Source organism: Callorhinus ursinus, unplaced genomic scaffold, assembly GCF_003265705.2.
Source record: "Callorhinus ursinus isolate GAN/ISIS: 27379988/994484 unplaced genomic scaffold, GSC_fseal_2.0 scaffold31, whole genome shotgun sequence".
Classification (NCBI taxonomy): Eukaryota; Metazoa; Chordata; class Mammalia; order Carnivora; family Otariidae; genus Callorhinus; species Callorhinus ursinus.
The window spans coordinates 667,553-687,867 of NW_027397093.1; the positions used below are offsets into that span (position 1 = coordinate 667,553).

At 56.4% G+C, this 20,315-nt stretch overlaps 1 protein-coding gene across 15 annotated transcripts in view; it reads right to left on the reverse strand.

Annotated features, from left to right (window-relative positions):
* The window catches only part of LDB3 (LIM domain binding 3), a 62,384-nt gene that overhangs the window by 22,363 nt on the left and 19,706 nt on the right, over positions 1 to 20,315 (reverse strand). For 8 of the 15 annotated variants that reach the window (XR_012374205.1, XR_012374204.1, XM_073878703.1 and 5 more), the window contains 4 exons: positions 17,477 to 17,646; positions 16,938 to 16,974; positions 4,509 to 4,691; positions 1,182 to 1,324 (listed from right to left, as the gene is read on the reverse strand). Coding sequence is in view for 13 of the 15 variants with exons in the window: in XM_073878703.1 (XP_073734804.1) it covers positions 1,182 to 1,324; positions 4,509 to 4,691; positions 16,938 to 16,974; positions 17,477 to 17,646 (533 nt within the window). In the remaining 2 variants the exon portion in view is untranslated. Of the gene's footprint in view, positions 1 to 1,181; positions 1,325 to 4,508; positions 4,692 to 10,082; positions 10,886 to 16,937; positions 16,975 to 17,476; positions 17,647 to 20,315 lie in introns of those variants that run through there. The other 7 variants (XM_025880707.2, XM_073878706.1, XM_073878705.1 and 4 more) reach the window with 2 other exon arrangements.

The window sequence follows — 20,315 nt, forward strand, 5'->3', positions numbered from 1 at the left end:
ATGTCATTATTGCTAGAATTTCTATAGTCAAGATGGCTGTGAAGAGAAATATGCTTTAAATGAAAAGTGTGTGCCCACCTAAAATCCTATCTCAGCCACCCATGGAACTTGCATGGGTCCCCTCTGGGAACACTTGTGACCCATGACCCCTGTGTGTTCAGCCACCAGAGTGCGCATTTCACAGCCTCTCCCCATGCCATTCTTTACCCCCAACTTGAGTTCCTTACCAGCATTCATTCATTCATTTATTCCTTCAACCACTACCTTTGCTGAGCACCTCCTTGGTGCCAGGCCTGAGTCAGGGGCTGGGGAGCCAGTGAAGAAAATCTGCCACAGCCCTGCCCTCCTGGAGTTCAGGGTCAGAATCCAGTGGGAAGGAGGGGATGGTGATCAGCCCTGGACGACTATAGATGCCCAGAGCCCTCCTCTGGACATATCCACTAGACCAGGGCACACAGGACCTTCCCCCAGCCTGGGAAAATACTGGCTAAAGAGCCCTCGGCTTCACTGTGCAGGGGGCAGGCAAGGGAGGGCGAGGTAACTGAAAATTGCCCTCAGGCTCTGAGGAGCAGGCCAGACTTCACTAGGAAAGAGGGGACATGGGGCTGAGTCCTCATCCCTGTGGAGGGGCCGGGGGCAGTGTTGAGAATGGGGACCAGAGCAATGGAACAGACAGCCAAGTGAGCTCAGCCACCGGCTGACCCTGTGCTGGCCATTCTGTTGCTGGTCACGTGTGCTCTCTGGGCCTCCATTATCCTGCCTCAGCTGAGGAAACCAAAGACCAGACAGGATGAGCAGGTTGCCCAGGGTCACAGCATGATGCAGGAGGTCTGTCCAAAGGCTATGGTGTTTTCATTACACCTACCTGTCTTCCAGCTTGAGGCAGACCCAGACTCCTGGAGAAACAAGCTCCTCCTCTAAACCCTTTCTTCCTTCACCTTGAGCCTGGAAATCCTCAGCCAGGAACAGGATCTTCCTAAGAGCTGGGTGGCTCCATTCCTGCCTGGCACCGCTCACCTGTCTCCCCAGGGCCAGAGGCAGGCTCCATAGGATTCTGGCCCACATTTGGAGGAAGGAGGGCTGAGCCTCGTTAGCAGGGTCTCACTGGCCACCAACCTTTTCGGGATGTGGCCTAGAAGCCATGTCCAGCCTGACAGCCTCCCCTCCGTTCTGCCTCTCACCTGGCTGGTAGACAGAAGGCCGGATGCTGGCGGTGGTGACAACCCGGGGCTTGGGCGCAGGGGCAGCTGAGGCCTCACTGTATGTATGAGTGGCAGGTGCTGGAGAGGTCGCCTTGGCGGGACTGTAGGCAGAGGCCTGGGGCCTGGAACCAAGGGGGGAGGAGTTAGCAGCCAGAAGAACAGCCCCACCCAGGCCCTGGGGCCTGCAGTCCCGGCAGGCTGGCTCCCGGATCTTCAGAAGCCTCTGTGAGGAGGAAACCTGACAGAGATAGTCCTAGGGGTTTGCCAGAGGCTGTGAAGGAAAGACCATGGTGGTCTTTGAGGGGAAGAAGCTGCTTCTGGGGGGCTGAGTCTTTGTGAGCCTGGTTAGAGCAATACAGCCCATTGCTGATGCCACCACCTTAGGAGAGAGGGAGAAAAATCACCAGCCAGCCAGAAAGACACACAGAAAACCCTTCACTCCCCAGAGAGAGATTGCCAGGGTGGGGCTGGGGCTGGAGGGGGAAGTAGCAGGAGAGAGGAGACAGATGGAGGTGGTCAGAGCTACCCGTCTCCCTAAACCTTCTGACCTTCTGGGGCACAGCCTCAGACCACTGGCCTCCTTCCCATTCCCCTTCCTACGTTGCTGGAGGGAGCTGCCAAGTCTCAGGTTTCTGGGTGCTCCAGGGAGGGCTCATGGGAAGCCAGGAGACACCCCCCCCAACACACACACACACACACACACACACACACACACACACACAGGCTTCTCTGCGCCCTCTTCCGCTGAGTTAGCAGCCAAGAGGCCTAGAGCAGCCTTTTCCCACTTGTGACCCAGGAACCATGGGACATCAGTGATGGGGGGAAAGTGCCCCAGTTCATTGCCCTCAGGAAATGCCATCCTTGGCCTCTCCCCTTGGAGAACTAAAGGCTCTAAGAACTGGAGTTAAGCAGCACGTTCAACTTTGCCTCATTCAGTGTTTCCCAGTTTCATTTGTCAGTGAACAACCCCCCCCTTTTTTTTCCACTTAAAACTGAAGAACACCTTACTGAACACATCCTTGGTCTCTCCCGACATCTTGCAGATCCCCTTGGGGACCACATGTCCATACCCAGGGCAAATGGGTCATTGATGGGGATGCTAGAGAAGTGAGCCCCTGCTAATATATGACCCGCCCCCAGCCCATGGCTTCCTGCCTTCCTTCCAACTGTTCCCCCCGGGCCCAGGTGCTGGGCAGAGTCCAAGGATAAGGAAGCACCTTCTTCTTCAGGGCTCTGGGAGGGGGTGGCCCTGAGCTAAGAACCCACCACACTGCCAAGCTCCTGAGCAGACCCAGAAGCGTGTGCAGTGCTGCCCAGATGGTATGGAGGTAGAATGAGCCTCAGACAGCCAGTGTCCCAGACGCAGGGGGTGTGCAGACTTAACGTGCCAAGTTACCATGTTCCTGATGGGGTGAGGCATTGTCTCCCCTCCCTGGGTCGGCCTGCCCTGCTCTGATAAACCACAGTGGAGTAGGGGCCTTAATGGAAGAGGGAGTGTCCAGGGGTGTCCAGCTTCCTCTGTGGTGGAAGGCTGAGGGTCAGTGGGGCTTAGCCAGGCTCTCCCAGCTGTGGAGAAAGCTTTCCCAGCATCCCAGGAGCTAAAGAGCCTGTGTCAGGGATTGGCATTGGGGGAGGAAGCAGAGATTTAAGACACTCGGCAAGAATTCCGAGGCCATGCCAAGAAAGGCTGGGGTGTCCATTTGCCTCCCACTGGCTCCCTCTAGCTCCATCTAGCCTTGTGTGAGAAGGGGAGGTATCTGGGCCCAGGGTGTGGTTCCCTGGTCCTTTCTGCTCTGGCCTGGTGCTAGGACCCCTCCAGGTGTCTCTCCAACCTCCACCCAGCCCTCATCTCCCTTTGCAAGGCAAAGGAAGGAACGGTTTGCTCCGTTGAGGGGCTCCTGAGGGCCCCAGGACACTGAAGACACAGAGGCCTGAAGCACAGTGCTGGAGCTTACCCTTGAGCAAGGCCCCAGCGTCTGGAGCTTCGCCATCCAACTTGAGAGGCATCTCCCCACTTAACAACAGAGACATTTCTTACCCTCTTCAAAGTTTCTTTGTGCCCTTACCTGAAGAGACTCTCGTGTGCAGAGGGGAAGCAACTTGCTAAGTGACCCCAGGAAGCTGGAATAAAACAACCCCTGGAGGTCCAGACTGGGCTCACCCTTGAGGCTTGAGTTGGGCTGGGCAAAGCCTGGCCTTGACATCACCTAGGTCCCTATGAAGCCTGGGGGCAGGGGGGCAGCACACAGGTCTGCAGGCCACTCTGCCCACCCTCTGTCCTTTGAACCCTGACCCAGAGAGGCATGACCTTTCCAGCAAAACCCTGGGAAGGGAGCATGGGAAACTGGGAAAGCTGGCTCTGACCCCAAACACCAACTTGACAACTCCATGCAGCCCAGAAAGAGCTGGGCCTGTCTGGCCGTTACACTGCCTGGCCATTCTGGAATGACTCATCCAGCCTGCCCTGTCCACCTCCCCACACCCCTCTGCACCCTTTGCAAACTACAACCTCCCATTCCCCCCTTCCCCACCCCTGCCTTTGCTGGGTATCCAGGAGGTAGATTGAAATGCAGTAACTCATAATACTTGAGAGCATTTTATGTGCTAGGTGATTTATGCACACTTTTTTCTGTCCCAACCCTCAAAAATAGATGTTGCATTAAACATCTTAGCAGAGGAGAAACTGAGCTTCAGAGAAATTAAGTCACTGTCTGTGGATTATAGAGAGTAAGTGGTGGAGCAGAGATTTAAGTCCCATGACATGGGGTACCTCTGGGGGTAGTGTGCTCTCTATCAAGAGAGAAGAGAGGGTAAAGGGAGAGGGCAAGTTCGTCGCTAAATATCTGCCCAAATCTGACAGGCCTGACATGCCCAGGTCAACACTGTCTCTGCTCCCTCCTCCAGAGAGCCTTCCTGACTTCCCCAGACCACAGGGACAATTTCCATTCTCCTCCTTTATCTCAGTTCCAGGTCTTTGTTATCTAACTCTGTGTGTGTGTGGGGGGGGGGGCGCATGAGAGAGAGAGACTTTTACATCTATCTCAGAACATGTACTGGGGGGCAGGGCAGCACGTCCCTATGTCGGTCCTGAGCCGCACAGTGTGCTCCCCTGCAGTGACCCCCAGTCTCCCCTTCACTCTCAACACCAGGCAGTGCTAGGCTTGGCTTCCCAAGGACCCCGGGGTCCCAACCACCTTGGACGGGCCTTTCCGAGGGCTGGACACAGTTGTCAACAGGTGAACCCAGGCCGAGGCCGTTCCTGCCTCCCTTGCCTGAGGTCAGGGCCGGCACCTGTGGGCCAGTTACCTTGGACTGTCCGCGGGGCTTGAGGCAGGGGCTGCGGCAGAGGCGGTGGCAGCATGGGCAGTGGCTGCGGTCAGGGGTGGTGATGCTGCACTGGGAGGGGCAGCAGCAGGTGGCTGGGCAGAAGCGGGCAGCAGCGGGGTGGCGGCCTGGCTGGTGCACACTGGAGCATGCTCAATAGGGGTGCTAATGAGGCGGGACCAAGAAAGACAAGAGGTCAAGGGGGTCCCCCTGCATGGGGATGGTGGCTGCAGCAGAGGCAGGCTGGGCAGAAGGCACCATCCTTACTGCAAACAGAATAGAATCTTCCAGAAGGTGTGTTTCCAGGCTCAGGGAAGGAGTTCCCCAGGACCCCAAGAGGGAAGGGCTCAGAGCACTTGGAGGGCCAGGGTCGCATCAAAAATATTCTCAAGCCTGGCAAGTTTCCACATACCCACCCCGCCCCCAATTTCTATGTACTTCCTAATTTGTCTTTCTCTGTATATCTGATAAAAACACAGTGTGGTGGAAAAGTAGAATGAACTACCAACCGAGTTTCCTGGCCCATCCTGTTTTCCTTCCGCAGTCAGAGGCATGCATTGCATTTGAGAAGGGATGACACAAGGCACAAAGCAGAGGTAAGACATGTGCATGTCTGTGGAGTTCTGAGAGCCTGGGTGTCAGGCTGCAGATGACTCGGGGCACTGAATGCATTTGGAAGATGGACGAAAGCTACCATGCCAGGCAGGTCAAGGGCATCGGAACGAGAAAGGGGGCAATGTGGCAAGGGGGATTCAAGAAGAGAGGGAGCTGTGTCCTTGTTCTGGATAAACCCTGGGGAAGTAGCAGGACCCCAGAGTCTCCCCTGCCCACGATGAAGGGGCAGGCAGACCCAAGACAGCCCAAAGATCTCCAGGCCATCATGTGGTCTCGCGGCCTTAGAGGGTTTCCCACACACCGCCCAAGAGTCATGAACAAGGTCCTGAGTGCCTACACAGCTGAGAGACCCTGTAACTGGGAACGAGAGAGGTGGCTGTTCTGGCAGTGTGCACCAGCATGAGACCACGGGGGTTGGGAATATCCCAGCAGATGTCAGCGCAGGCAGACCACCACCAAGGACCAGGTACCCACATGCCCCACCCCACTGCCTCTGTAAGCACCTCGTCCCCTGAACCAGTCAAAAGAGGAGCATCAGAGCCTGGGGTGATAGGATTCGATTTCTGCCATCTCTGCAAAGCAGGGCAGAGAATAAAAATCAAATTATAGGAAAGCAAAGAAATGCACATTCGTTGCTCCTTGGGGTCTTTGGACAGAGATTTGTACTCACTACAACAGCAGCAGGATATGCAGCTCCTGCCAGTGGAAATGACCTCCCCCATGCTCTGCAATTCATTTCTTGAACTCGTACTACGTGCCAGGCACCTGTCTTTAATTCCTCACAACAGCCCTCTGCTCACCGACTCTGTTTAATAGATGAGGGAATGGAGGCTGAGAGAATTCAATCAATCGCCGAACCTCCTGGCACTTCCTGGCAGTGACAGCAGGATCTGAGTGACGTGACTTTGGATTTGAAACCTTACCCAGGATGCCAAGTGGCACCCTCATGGAGGAAGAAAGAAACTTCTTGTGATTAGTCAAGTAGAATCTTTCCCCAGCAAAACACACTCTTCTTATTTGAAAACAATCAGAATACTAATCTTCCCTCTGTGAGTATTTACCATATGCCAGGCCTTGTTACCAGCATCACTCCATTTGATCCTTTCAACCTCCCTGAGTGATCGGTATCATGATCCTCGTTTTACAGATGAAGAACCTGAGGTCCAGACAGATTGAATCTCTGCTAAATGCCACACAGCTGCCAAGGGGCGGAAAAGGGTGTGAGCCCTAATCACTACAAAGCTTCTCAATCATTCATAGGAAGACAAATTGCCTGGGAATCTTGATAAAATGCAGCTTCCGGTTCATTGAGTCAGGGGGCTAAGAGTCTACATTTCTGACAGGCTCCCGGGGGGTGCTACCTACTGCTGCTGGTCAGCAGACCACACTTTGAGGAGCGCGGTGCTAAGGAGGTCTCTCCCAGGTAGCAACACAAGTGGGCCATGAGCTTTTTACGAAAGCACTGCTGAAGTGCTCTCCTCCATCCAGCGAGGCGTGTGGTAGAGAAAGGCATGAAAGAGCGAGAGAGGGTTGGGGAAGAAGAGAACCAGAGATGTGGCAAGGTTGTAGCTTGACTATCCTGTGGGAGGGAGCGCCATTCTTCTCCATGACTGTGTGGGAAGCATTCAGGGTGGACAAGGGCAGTGGCCATGTCCTGTCCAGCATTTTCCCAGCTTAGTGATTCTGACAGAAAGCCTCAGGTAGGCCTGCTCTCAGCCTGCATCAGTGCCTTGAGGCCACTCACCCACCCTCCACGAAAGAACCTGGTTTCTAGAAGTCATGCCTGTGAAGCATCGCCTCAGAAAAGTGCTGAGTCATAGCATGGAGCTGGCTACTGGGACCCTCCTCATGGCGCAAGCAGGTGTGGCCTGGGACAGCTCAGGCTGATGAGGACACCTGGTCTCCTTTATTTGTTCTCCCTCACCCTGTTGCATGCTTCTGGTGGGCTTCTGAGAACTGAGGACACCCCTCAGGACAAGAGTGATGAAAATGTCTAGGTTAGAGACCATATTCTGTAGGACAAACAGGAAGTTGGCTCTGCCTGTCCCTTCTGCTCTAATTCTCTGTCAGACCAACTTACGTGGTGCTCTCCCCAAGCACAGCTCCAAACGAACACTGAATTCTGTTCGGGGGAGTGGGGAGGTGGACCTGGATGGGGGCCCTAGGAAAATTCATGATCTAGCATCCTGTTTAGGCCCACTGCTGGCAGACACCAAGCAGCGAGGGCCTAGGAGAAGTAGGGGTGGCGCTGAGGGCATCCTGTAGGATCTTGGGGTTCTTGTTCAGGTCAGCTCTGGCCTGAAGTTCCACAGGCGCCCAGAAGCCCCAAGGAGAGCAAGCACTACAGGGCCCTTACTTGGCCCTGGCAGCACTCCTAAAGAGAGTACCCACCAGATCACCCCAGCCTGGTCTAGGATTCAACAGCTGCCTCCTGACTCAGTGAAAATTCACTTTAAATATCAAAGCAAAAACCAGACCAAAGCACCAAGCCACCTATACTCAAATGCTCACAGCTGCGTGGGGAGGGTGTGGCCGGAGGACAAACACAGCCTGGCTACAGTCCCCCTTTCAGCCCATCGCTTCCCTCAGCCCAGCTGGCAGCAAGGGCACCGTGCCAACCCAGTGCCCCTGCTCTGTCGTGATGGCCCTTGACGGAGGGAATGGCAGGGCTTGGTTGATGCTGTTATTGATGGCAATGATATGTATGGAAAGGATGCGGATGGTATTGGTGATGGTGCTGGGTCTTGGGTTTTGTGGTCATTGGGCTCAGGTTGGAACAGTGGGTGATGGTGGAGGTATTGTGACTGATCATGCCGGGGGGTGGTTACCACTATTCAGGTGATGATGCTGTTTGTATTAGTTAAGAGAATGGAATATGAACATCTCTGTTGATTGCATAATGGCAGAACTCCAGTCAGGGGGTTGGTCTTGAAATTATTCACACTGCCATCGATCGAGTTGGCATTCCAGCTTGCAACCTGATGGCTATGGCTCAGGGCAGCCCTGCCTACATCACTCTACAGCAGGGCTGCTGCACTGCACGACTCCAGGGGCCCCGGGGTCATTGTACTCTAGGCTAACGACACCCCTCAAGAACACTGTCCGGTGATCCCCATAGGCTGTAGAGTGAATGATGCCCTGCAACCTTTGCTAGTCCCACGTGCCCTTCAGAATACAGAGTCCCCTCGCCTAGCATCCCAGCTCTGGACTGCTAACCAGAACATCCATTCCAGTCAAACTGATTAACTCAGGGTTCCGGGACACCCCTTCTTCTCCTCAGCACTTCTGTTCCCTCTACTTAGAGCACCTGCCCAGCCTCCCCTAACTGCACTTGCCCCAATCCTACCTAGTCATGAAGATCAAACACGCAGATGGCTTCTTCCAGGAAGCTTTCTCTGACCCTATGCTTGGAGGGATGCTCCCTGTCTCTGGACCTCACATGGCCAACTTTGCATCATGGTCAGCCACCGTCCACATCGGTCCTTTCTGATTCCTTTGGCACCTATAGCAGTCAGGCATGGCGCCTTGACTAAAGCCCATAGACACTGAATGCCAGATGAGGAAATCTCTCCTCAGTGTCACCCAGAGGGCTTTTCACAGTCCCCTGGCCTGGGGCCGCCCAATGCGCTCGTGCAGGAGCTGGGGTTCATTGGGAAGACACCGGGCAGGCTGGAAAGCAAATGAGGGCCTTCCAGGGCTTCAGGAGGGCTTCAACAGGCAGGGGCCGAAGACAGGGGGCTGCGAGCCCACCGGCTCTGACTGGATGGCCCACATCCTCTGCCAGCCTCAAGGACACCCACTGCCTGGGACTTCTCTCTGTCTGGCAGCCCGTGGCCCCACAAACTACCTTTGGGCCTTGGAAGTCCTCAACAAAAGGTCAACTAAATATGGCTGTGCTCCAGGATGCTCGATGCAAGCAGGAGCCCACACCTACCCTCCCCTGTTGATCCCCCAGCCAGCCTGCCCTGCCTGGGCCTGGCCTTGGCCCTGGACTCAGACTGCTAGAGGTAGGAAGGGATGGGAGGCCAAGGTGGAATAGGCTGGTGGGGTGCTTCGGGGAGCAGCTCATTGTGGTGGGCAGGATAGAGCTCTCCCCCTGGCCACCCCTTCCAGGTGGGATTGCCAAGTCCCTAGAGGCAGAAAGAAATCCTGTGCCCAGTAATGGGAGTGGGAGCAAGGCTCTGGCCCAGTCCAGCCATGGGGGGCATTTGGGGAACCCTGGGGGATGGACCTTGGCATCTGCCTTTATATCCAGCCTGTGGTTCCCTCAATCAGGGGCTAGGCCGATGCGTAGGCAAGTGGGTAGGGAGTCCTAAATGCTGAGGACTAGGGCAAGGCCACAGGTGGCCAGGGCTAGAAGCAAGACCAAGCTGGAGGTCTTCCACACCCGCCTGCCACCTGAGCAAGACTTCAGCAAGCCCAAGGCTTCCCCTTCCTCTCCTCTCAGCCATGGCCTCAGCCCACTGATGTCCTCCAGCAGTTCCCCCGTGAGCTGCTCCTTAGTCCAGGCGAGCCCCTTCCTCGCTTCCTGAACCAGGGCTGAGCATGACAGTGCCTTCCTGGGCCAGGGCCTTGCAGCATGCCGGGGATGGGGATGATTTCTGATCAGTAGGCCTGCTGGTTGTGGCTGGGTGTTGGTGGGGAGGTAGGGGACATTCCAGAACCTCCCCCCCTCTCCCCCACTGCCCTGTGGGAGGCTATAGCTGCCCAGTGGGCCACAATGCAGACTCCCAGGCACCATTCGCCGCCCCCCCCTGAGCTCCCCCAGCCTGGGTGGGGCCCTCGAGTCAGGAAGTCAGCAGCAGGCAGAGCTGCACTGGGTTCCAGCCCCAGTGGGCACTGCCCAAGCCCCTTTTCAGGGGGTGCCTGTCCTCTCCCCATCTCAGAACGCCCCTCTTGAGTGGTACGCACACAGGCACAGCATGACCGGGGCTGGTTTGGTTCATTTTAAATCCTCTTTATTTCAGAACAAGCATGCTTATATGTACAGGAGAGCAAACTAGGGAGCCAGCACACACAGCACAAGAGGAGAGCGCACTCCCCAATCTCACCACAGCCTGGAGGGACCTCTGCCTCATCTACCCCCGGGGCTTCCACTTCCTCTGCAGAGAGCCCTGTTCCGGGCTGCCCGCGCTCCAGAAGGCTCCAGAAGGCAACGAGGGAGCAAGTGGGGCCGGGGGCAGGGGGTTGGCCTCTTCCCAGGACCCTGATCTAGAAGCAGCTTATTCCAGGACAGCACTAGGCCAGACTGCCTCTCCTAGGAGCTGAGGGGAGTTGGGAAATGGGCCAGTGGCACATTCTGTTTCCCTCGGTTCTGGGGTACTATGCCAGCAAACCCTGCCACGTCCTCTCTGACCTATGGCTAAGGCCCTGGGCAGGGGAACAGAGGCGTGGGCCATGGGGGCGGGGTGGTGAGGGTTGCACTCAGGGTGGGGGCAGGAGTGGGGTCAGTGCTGTGTGGGGCTGGGCCTCGGCTATCAGCTCTGGGGTGGGCAGAGAGCAGAACTGCTGCAGTAGCCTATCCAAGGTGCCCCCCAGCACAGCTATACATTCTCAAGCATCACCGTGGGGCTCACATGCCAGAACTGTGTGGGGGGTGGAGAGGGGGGTCCAGCCTGAGAGGAGTGGGGGGATTCCAGATAACCTCTTAGCTTTTAACATTAAGGATTTGGGCCGAAAGGCCATGGTGCCAGTTGCGCAATTTGGCAAAACGTGGGCTGTTACGTTCCGTTTCAAACCTTTCCCTGTGGCACAGAGAGAGAGAGAGAGACAGAGACAGAGACAGAGAGACAGAGAGAAGAGAGGAGGAAAGAAAGGGGTTAGGGGATGTGTCCCATTCCCCTGTCTGACGGCTCGGGCAGGGGGCATGGGAGGGAAAATTTTGGTTTGGAGAAGCTTTGCCACCCACAGAAGAACTTTCCTGATTTGGGGCAAGACCAGACTCCCAAGGACCAGGACTGAGGGACTGACGTCCCTGAGCTGAGTGAGTAGGAAGCCACGGAGTAGGGGCCTGGCTAGTGGGCCTGAAGGCAGGCTGGGCAAAGGGATGGGTCTCTGGGTTCTCCCTGGCCCATGTGGTTAGGGCTAGGCAGGGCTGCTTTGGCTGTGGGCTCTCGGGACTGAACCACATAGGCAGGTGGGCCTAGCATGGTCTCTGTCCCCAGGCTGGGCATCAAGAAAGAGGGACGCCTGTTCCCATGATGAGGTCTGGTGAGCAGACCTGTCACCTCCCTATGCTTCCCTGGCCTCTGCTAAGCCTTCTCTGTCCCCAGACAGAAGCCTTCAGATACCACCAACAGCCCCCACCTGCCCAGGCCTGAGCACAGCCAGGCACCCACGTGCACGCGCATCCTCACAAGACCACTGGCACACCCATGGCGGACCAGGACTTCCCACCACTTCCCACCGACAGGGCCTCTGGGGCTCCACCCACAGCCTGCTCAGCCAAGGGCGCTGGACAAAACAGGCAAGGCGCAGCCAGGAACGGAGAACCGGAGGAGAGGCTGTGTTCAGGAAACGCGAGTGCTACAGATGCCAGAATCCTAGACCTTCCAGGCTGGAGGGACAGCTAATATCCTCCAGACCAGGGGTGCAAATTGGTGGCCCAGAGGCCACATCCAGCCACAAACGCGGTGTGTTTAACCTGGACAGTGTTTAAAACTCCTTTTAAAAATGAATTGCTATGTCCAGACCATGGAATACTATTCAGTAAAAAAAAGAAATGAATGAACCATTGGTATGCTCCATAACTTGGATAAATCCCCAGGGAATCAGGCTAAGAAAAGCCAATCCCACAAGGTCATGGGCTATAGGATTCCATATACACAACAGACTTGAAATGATAAAACTACAGAAATAGAGAACAGATAACAGATTGGTGGTTGCCACAGGTTAAGGAGAGGGTGTGCACGGTGGGGAAGTAGGTGTGGCTATACACGGGCAACAGGGGGAGAATCCTTGGGGTGAAGGAAATAGTCTATGTTTGGCTGTACCAGTGTCCACAGGCTGGTTGTGATTTTGTACTGTAGTTTTGCAAGATGTTACCATGGGGGATAAAGGGTGTATAGGATATCTCTGTACTATTTCTTACAACTACATGCCAGTTCTGCAATTATCTCAAGATAAGTAGTTTAATAAATGAATTGCCGGGGCGCCTGGGTGGCTCAGTTGGTTAAGCGACTGCCTTCAGCTCAGGTCATGATCCCGGAGTCCCAGGATCGAGTCCCACATCGGGTTCCCTGCTCAGCAGGGAGCCTGCTTCGCCCTCTGACCCTACGCCCCCTTGGGCTCTCTCTCTCTCACTCTTTTTCTCTCTCAAATAAATAAAATCTTTTAAAAAAAATAAATGAATTGCCAGTGTATAAAGGTCAGGAAGATCAGCATTAGGTCTCTGAAAATCAGAGATGGGGCAATGCTGGTTTACATTTCTCTAGCAGTCCTGCATCCCCACATACATACCTTTCCACCACCCCCACATCTGCATTACGTGGCAGACTCCCCCTCTACACGCTGAGTCCTGCACACCGTGCGTAAGATTCTGTTTGACTGCCAACATCTTTGAAAAACCATTGTCCGAGACCAAACTTGCCTGATACCAAGAGGAAGTGAAGGCCCAGAGACGTCTTGAGAATGGCCTTAAACGACACAGAAACTCAGCAGCAGACCTGGGATCTAACTAGGATGTCTCCAAGGTCAGGGAGAAGGAAGGAAGACAGCAGAAGCAGGGGCCCTGCTGGTAGCACAATCAACCATCCTGTGACCACCCAGGACACAGACGTGGCCAGTCTCTCCAGCCAGGCCCACGGCCTTTGTCATCAGTGCTCAGTGACAGGCTCAGAGATAGTCCTGGAGAGTCGGTGACTCTCGTGAGCCTGCTCTCTTGCAGCTGTTGGTAAATTCATAGCCTGCCCAAGACAGGATCCAGGAGAGAAAAGAAGAGAGGGGGCAGAGAGAGAGGGGAGCCAGCAGGAGAGAAAGGACGAGAAATCCTGGGACACCCATGAGGGTTTCTCCTGGTGTGGTTTTCCAAACTTGCTAGGCTGGCAGAACGCCAAGAATGAAAAATCCACAAAACACGGGTAACTTTTGCCACCTGCACGAAGGTTCCCTTTGGGGGAGGGCTGGGAGCTGTGCTGGTACCAGGAGAGTCAGCCATAGGAGGTGGGACAGAGCTGACTGTGCACAGGGAGGGAGGGAAGAAGACACTGGAGTGCCCTGGGAGGCCACAGGGGGGAGGAGGGAGGAACCAGTGAGTCCCTGAGCTCTGTTGGAAGTAGGGGAGGGAGAGGAAAAAGAACCATGGATGGCGCCACCGTGGAGTAGGTACTTGGAAGGGTTTTTACGCTATTTGTGGAGGAGTGTGCAGGCACACCCTCAAGTGAACTTGTCACTCAAATCAACGTTAGTCCTTAACACTTGGGGTCTAAGGGAGGGGCAGAGTTCTTTACACAGGTGAGCATTGGGTAAATGCAGAAATTGCTCTGATAAGACAGTTGAGCTCCAAGGTGGGGGCCAGGGGATGTCTGAGTTACACACTGGGGTCTTCTGGGAGGGTCACACCCAAGCAGTGGAAACCCATGCCTCAAAGATTCAAACCCTGCCTAGGACAAACTAGGCTTGCCTCTGCTTCCACCCTGGTCAGGGCTGCCCAGCATGGACCCGCCCTTCTGAGCCATCAGAGCCCCGGAATGCATGCCCCAAGTCGGAGGGAAGCTGTGTGATGTCTCTGAGATTAAGGGCTTGGCCTTTGGATGGAGGCACTGTTCAGGCTCTGCCACTTCAGCTGGAGGCCAGGAGCCACAGTATTCCCTGCACTGTGTAGGAGCTAGCAGGAGGTTGCTGTCTCAGCCTGCCTACAGAGTTTGTAAGGTGCTGGGGGTCTTTCGGGGGGGGGGGCAAGTCCACAGTAGATGCCTGGACTATTTAGGGCATCTGCCTCACCTCTAAGGAGAGGGTCCCTGGGGATTAGGCTCTGCCTTGGGCTGGCCAGCAGGTGGGCACTGGAGCCTCAGAGGGAAGCTACCTGCTACCAGCTGCTGGAGACACCCTCAGGGTCAGGAGCCAGGACCCCAAGGAGAGGAGAGCAGGGCTATGAGCTGCTACCGGACTATTGCAGGGTTGGGGTGGGGGGTGGGGAGGCCTGGGAGGTCGGGCAGAGAGAGGAGAGGGGGGAGGATGCAGGTACTGTGACAGGCAGACTGCTGTCCCGGAACAGAGCACCTGCCACCGCTCACGGCATTCCTGCCTGCTTCCCTGGCCCTCCACCCTCCAGCAACAGGAAGAAGAAAGCCCCTTTGCACATGTAGAAGCCTGTACCAACTGTCACCCCAGGGTTGGCAAACTCTGCTGGAGTCCGCTACTTGGAAGCATGTGCAGTGAAGCCCCCCGGGGGAGACAGCCTTCTTGAGAGACACTGAGATTCCTTCCTGTCAGTGCTGCTAAACTGGGAGGAAGAGAAGGAGGCGGCCACCCTCCACCAACAGGAAGGGTCAGCAGGGTCTGGGAGTGCAGCTTCCAGTGTGGGAGTGGGGCTCAGCCTCCTGGGGAGCAAGATCCCTGACCAACCCAGACCCAGGGTGGGGACAAGCGTGCTTCCTGCTGCTCAGATGGCCCCTCGGGTGAGCCCGGGGTGTGACCAGTGGCCACAGTCACTACTGCAGACTCTAAACACAAACAGAACGCAATCGCTGCACCCACTGCAAGCCTTACTCTCAGGCCCTCCGGCTGCTTGCGATTCAGCGAGATGAAAATGCGCATCCGCCTCCTGTGACTCCGGGGAGAAGGCACATTTTGTGGAAGGCTTTGAAGGCAACTTCCCAGAAATTAAAGTCAGGAAAAGGGAGAGGAGCTGGGGGCTAATGCCCTTCCAGTCCTGGGTAGAAGGTTTAGTGGGTGCCCCAGAGCCTTCACTGCAGGGCCAGAGACCCCAGGGCTGACAGCAATGCAGTACCGGGGTGGGGGGAGCTGCTTTCTCAGGGTGGGGGCCCAGAACTGAGGGAAAAGCAGGATGGAGCCTCTTGTTGGGCCCTCTTTCCAGATTTCCCTACAGAAAACCCTTCAGTAGTTTGGGGAGAGGCTCCAAGACCTGCACCAGAGTTCTCAAGATCCCAAGACCCCCTGCCTCCTGCTGGGGGCTAAGCCATGCTCCTGTGGGATTCGGCCCCAGGGGGGACGACTAACCTGCCCACATATCTCCAGGACCAGGCAGAACAAGCCCCGGGAGATGCTTCTGAAAGGAGGGAAAGACCAACGGGGCCCAGAGACACCCCTTCATACTGGCTTTGGTGTTCTCACTCAAGAACTTTGCAGAGCCTGCAAATATTCCCTGCGGAAATACGAAAGACAGAGCTTCCGCCTTCTAAACGGTGTCTGGTTAATGAGCTGCGAGCTCAGAGTGACTGGCGAGAGGGACTAAACGTCACCAGAGGTACTCACTCCAGAGGCAGGGCTCAGTCTCACGGGAGGGAGAGAAAACACACTGCAGGCTTCCTGATAGAAGGCTGTTTGCCGGGCGGGGAGGAGGGCGGGGGGGTGCTGGTGTGCGGTAAAGCCCCTCTGTCAGGGAGCTACACTACTCACTGGAGCATCTATGTGGGTGGCTTCAAAGAGGAAGGTGGCAAAACCAAAAGAGCGCCATGGAGCATAGGAGTGGGGACAGCCGACAACAGCTCAGTCACTCTTGAAGTAGCTAGATACTAACTCGAGCGAAATCTCAGTTCGGGCTCTATGTAGACAAAGTGCAGGCACTGAAGGGTTAACAACAGTTACTGGAACTGCATGCCTTCGTTAGCAGGCCTGGGAGGACTGCACTTTCTGCTTGGATGCCCCAGCCAAAAAGTGGGAGCAGCTTGGATTGGCAAAAATAAAGGTTGGAAAATAAAAGCCACATCAACTCTGAGCAGACCCCAGAGCCCCACTGTCGGCGCAATCCTGTGATCACTACACGCCGGTTAGCCAAGTATAGGAAGCTTGGATCCACGTAACAAGGCACCTCTGAGCCCCAGCCCCTTACAGGGAGGCGGCCCCAGGATGCACTGGCCCAAGGCAGACTCTCCCAGGAAGAGCACGCACAACATTTGCCGCCGGAAGTATAAACACAATCATACAGGGCCCCAGGCTTCACCACGGAACACCCTAGCAGGTTCCAGTGGGTTCCAGGGCAGTGTGGCCCCCTCATGCCCAGGTCCATGAGCACCTGGCAGGATGCGGGTGGTACGTTAGTGGCTATGGCCCCAGGCCTGCCACTGTTGGGGGACCGTACCCTGAGACTCCTAGCCTATAGCAGCAGCTATTGTGCTTTGAGCAATCTATGGAACTAATACCTCCGTGTAGGTCTGGACAGGTGAATCCCAAGGTCAGGTGCCCATGCCCAGCACAGCCCTCTGCATGCCTGCTTCCCAGTGCCCAGCCTCCAGACTCACAGGGGATGGGTCCTGCGATGAGTGCACAGGCAAGGCAGCCAGCCCGGTGCCCTCACAGGGAGAGATGCCCTCATTCTCAACAGCCCAGCAAAGGCCAAAGCAGCCCTGCCCCTGCCCAGGGACAGAGCCAGGAGAGCCCAGAATCCTTATTCCTGCAGCCTGGGCCCCGGGGATAGAGACTCAGCTCCAGGCACCCACCTCAGTGACCTGGGATGAAAGTCCCAAGCCAGCGTCTGCTAGAGCCCTTCAGGGGCCAGGAGTTTCCAAATACATAAACTTGAGAGGTTCCTTCCGTGATTCATGTGACCTGGGAGCTGCCTGGGGAGGGATTGGTTTAGGAGGGACAAGACCACAGAGCCTAAGTCCAGGCACTTACCTTGACCTTCGCAAAGCTTCTTCATCAGGGTCTTGCACTGTGGGTAGAAAACTGCTGATCAGGAGGAATCGCAGAGAACGTAGGAGACCCCACCAATGACTGAACAGTGATTGCCCCCAGCCTGTAAAGCGTGGCAGGGGAAAGCTGTGTGCTGGGCAGAGGGCAGCGGGAGAAGGGGTACCCAGAGAAACAGTGCAGTTGGGAGGGAGTGGTCTGAGGTGTGGCCTGCGAGGTTCTCTTATCCCAGCTCTGGGCCGACATTTTGCCCGCAAGCCACATGGCACAAGGGCTGCCCCCCCCCCCCCCCCACCGCTGGAGTCAGGGAGCTGGGCAGAGGGCCGATGTCATTGGCAGCCTGCCCCAAGGGGCCCAGAGGGGCTCAGCAGGCCACTAGCTATCTGTCAAGGCCAGCTCATCTTCAAGGGCAGGGGCTCGACTCCCTGGCTTCTGTGGGCCTTAGGCCTCATGGCCCCTCCGCATCTCCGCCTGGCCAACCCTCCCCTCTCCCCGCCCCCCCCAGCCCCCCCAGTTTCACTTACTGTATTCTGTCCCAGTCATCTGGGCCAGGATGCGGAAGGAGCGAGACTGTAGGTTGGAGGAGCGGCGGGCCCACTCGTCAGCCTCGTCTTCCGGCTTGTTCTGGTTCTTGATCACGGCCTGGTACACCGGGGAGGCGCTGTCCACCGCGAGGTCTTTAATAGGAAGGCTCCTACGGGGCAGAGAGAAGCCGTGAGTGAGGGCGAGGCTGGAGGCTTGCTCCTGTGCTCTGCACTTCCCCACGGCTCCTCTGCTCGCAACCCCACACCCTGCACACCGGTTGGTGGCCCCTACTTGTCTCAACCCACCATGCCCTCCACCCACTGCCATCCGAAAGCCTGCAACAAGGGCTTGGCCTGGGTCCTCAGTGCTCAGGGTGGCCACAGCGAGAGAGCGATTCCTCTCAGATCCCTCCTGTCAAGCCCACACCCCACCCTGGGCTGACTCCACACACAGACCTGAAAACCCACCCCCACCCCAGCCGCCCCCCCCTCAGAGGGGGAGGGCTGGATCTCTTTTAAGGAAAGAGGCAAAATAGTTCTTTTGAAATAATTTCACCCTCTCTGAGCAGCTCCTGAGTTTGGGGCTGGGTGACGATGGGCCTTTCGGGGGACTCAGAGGCTTCTACAGGGTCAGTCCTTTGTCCTCCTCACACTGTTGGATCCAAACGAGGAGTCACCAGTGCCAGGCCTGCCCCAGAAGAGGACTGGGGGCTCCTGCTCAGCAAACACGGCAGGCGTGGTGGGGAGGTGGTGCAGGAAATAAGGCAACCAGGCTGATGGGCTGGCATCGCCCACGATGGTGGGAGGTGGCGGGGGTAGGTGGGTGGGTTCTGGCCTGGGGGAGCTGGGAGTAGAGCTGCAGGGAAGGTCATTGGTCCTCTGCTCCAGGGCAGCAAGGCCTTTGGAGGGGGACCAGGTGACCTTCCCTTAGACTCCCTTAGGCACATAGCAGGTACTCAAAACTTACTTAAATGAATGAATCCCACATCAGAGCCAGAAGGGACCCCAGAATCTCTTGGGTCCAGGGCCTCCCAGCCTGATTCAGACTGCAGGGCCTCTTACGGGTGCCCACTTACCCTGGCCATGAGAACTGGAGGATCCTGGCTGTCCAGCCCACCCTCCCGGGAATTAGGGTGGACTTGGGTCAAGTTCACAGCAATGATGGCCTGGCTCCTCACACCTATGGACCAGTGGCCCAGCCCTCTCCCCTTACAGATGCTGAAACTGAGGTCGAGAGAGGCTAGCTCCATGTGACAGCATGTAGGGACCCTGTTGGGTCAGAGCCCAGGCTTCCTGGGTCCCACCCCACTGTCCTCTCCATCAAACTCTGTGCAGCAAAAACAACTCAGAGAGGCCACTTCTGCCCACTGGGGTCTTGCACATCCCAGATGCTCCATACCTGGAGACACGGCCCAGCCCAGGCACTCACTCTGTCCAGCCTCCCCTTGCCTGCTGCTAGGGCTGCCTCTACCTGCCCTCCAGAGAGCCAGCTGGCTGGGAGAGGGACCTCCCCAGGGCCCACATCTTCTAGCCTCTCTGCAAGGAGCTGGAAGGAAGCACTGACCTACTTTCCCAGGATTGGGAGTCTCTCAAGATTGGCCCCCAGTGTATGGCTCAGAGTGGGCTCTAAGAGCAGGGGTGGAGAAAGGTGACAAAAGGTGACCAAGACTTCGCGGAGCTGCCCCTACTTCCCCGAAGGTTCTGCCCTGCCCCCCCCCCCCCCCAGAAGACCTATGGCTACTGACAGCCTCGGATCAGATGGGGAAGACCAGCACATCCCTCCGGGGTCCAGCAGTGGAAGGCTGGGGCTTCCCAGAGAAGAGAGAATGGGATTTCACTTCGAGAGGCCATTTCTGGCCTAGGGAGGAGCAAAGGCAGGGTCAGCTGCCCTCGAGTGAGAGGTGCAATAAGAAGGCAGTAGCAGGACTCCTTGGTTTGCTAGAAGGGAAGGAGGAAGTATGATTTCGCCATAGGAGAGGGAAGGTGTAGACCCAAGCCCAGGCCCTGCCCTTGAGCCTGCCTACACAGCTTTGTGGTCCAGAAAGTGGATGGAAGGTGTTTGCTGCCATTTCTCTGGAACGTGCCCTTGAGGCACTCCCCTGTTCCTTCCACAGCTCCAAGGGCTCAAGAAAGCTTCCTGGAGTGAGTCCCTTGGGATTCACATTGTTGGTCTCACTTCCCACAATGCTGTGCAAAGATCAGGGATTTATGTTGCTGCCGCGACAGACGCTAGAAGTCAGAGGAAGGAATTCCCGTTCCTTTTGAGACTCCGGGGCTCAGGGAGAGTATGTCCAGAGAAAGGATGGAACAGACCCTACAGTCCTGGGACCCTGGGTCCAAGGCTATTCTGGAACCACTCCCAGCATGGTGTTCCTGCCACCAAAAACATTCCACAGTCACCACAACATCAAGGTCACCTCTGGACACTAATCCCACTGGTCCACTGCCCCCAAATCTGACTCATCTTTCACCTCCCGTGGGTGGTACTGGCAGGCGCTGGCTCCTCCAGATCCATCTCCCATGAGGATCCTAGGGAATGGCCTCCAAGAGGCCCCCTCATCACCCTCTTCCCTGAATAATGGCCCCGCGTGGATTCCGACATTCAGGTCTATGCTGTCCCGGAGCAGACGGGAAAGGCTGTGGGGAGCCGCCGCAAAGCACAGCACGGAGACCCACTCCCAGCCTTGGGTGCAGGGGAGGCAGGGTGATGTCATGACTCTGATTTCCATGTCCGTAGTGACATTGTTTGAGGCAAACCCCGAAAGCACTTGCCTGTATAGGCTGCTGAGCATGTCGTTTGGCTGTGAGGTGGGTGTGAGGAAGGACATGGACAGAACCG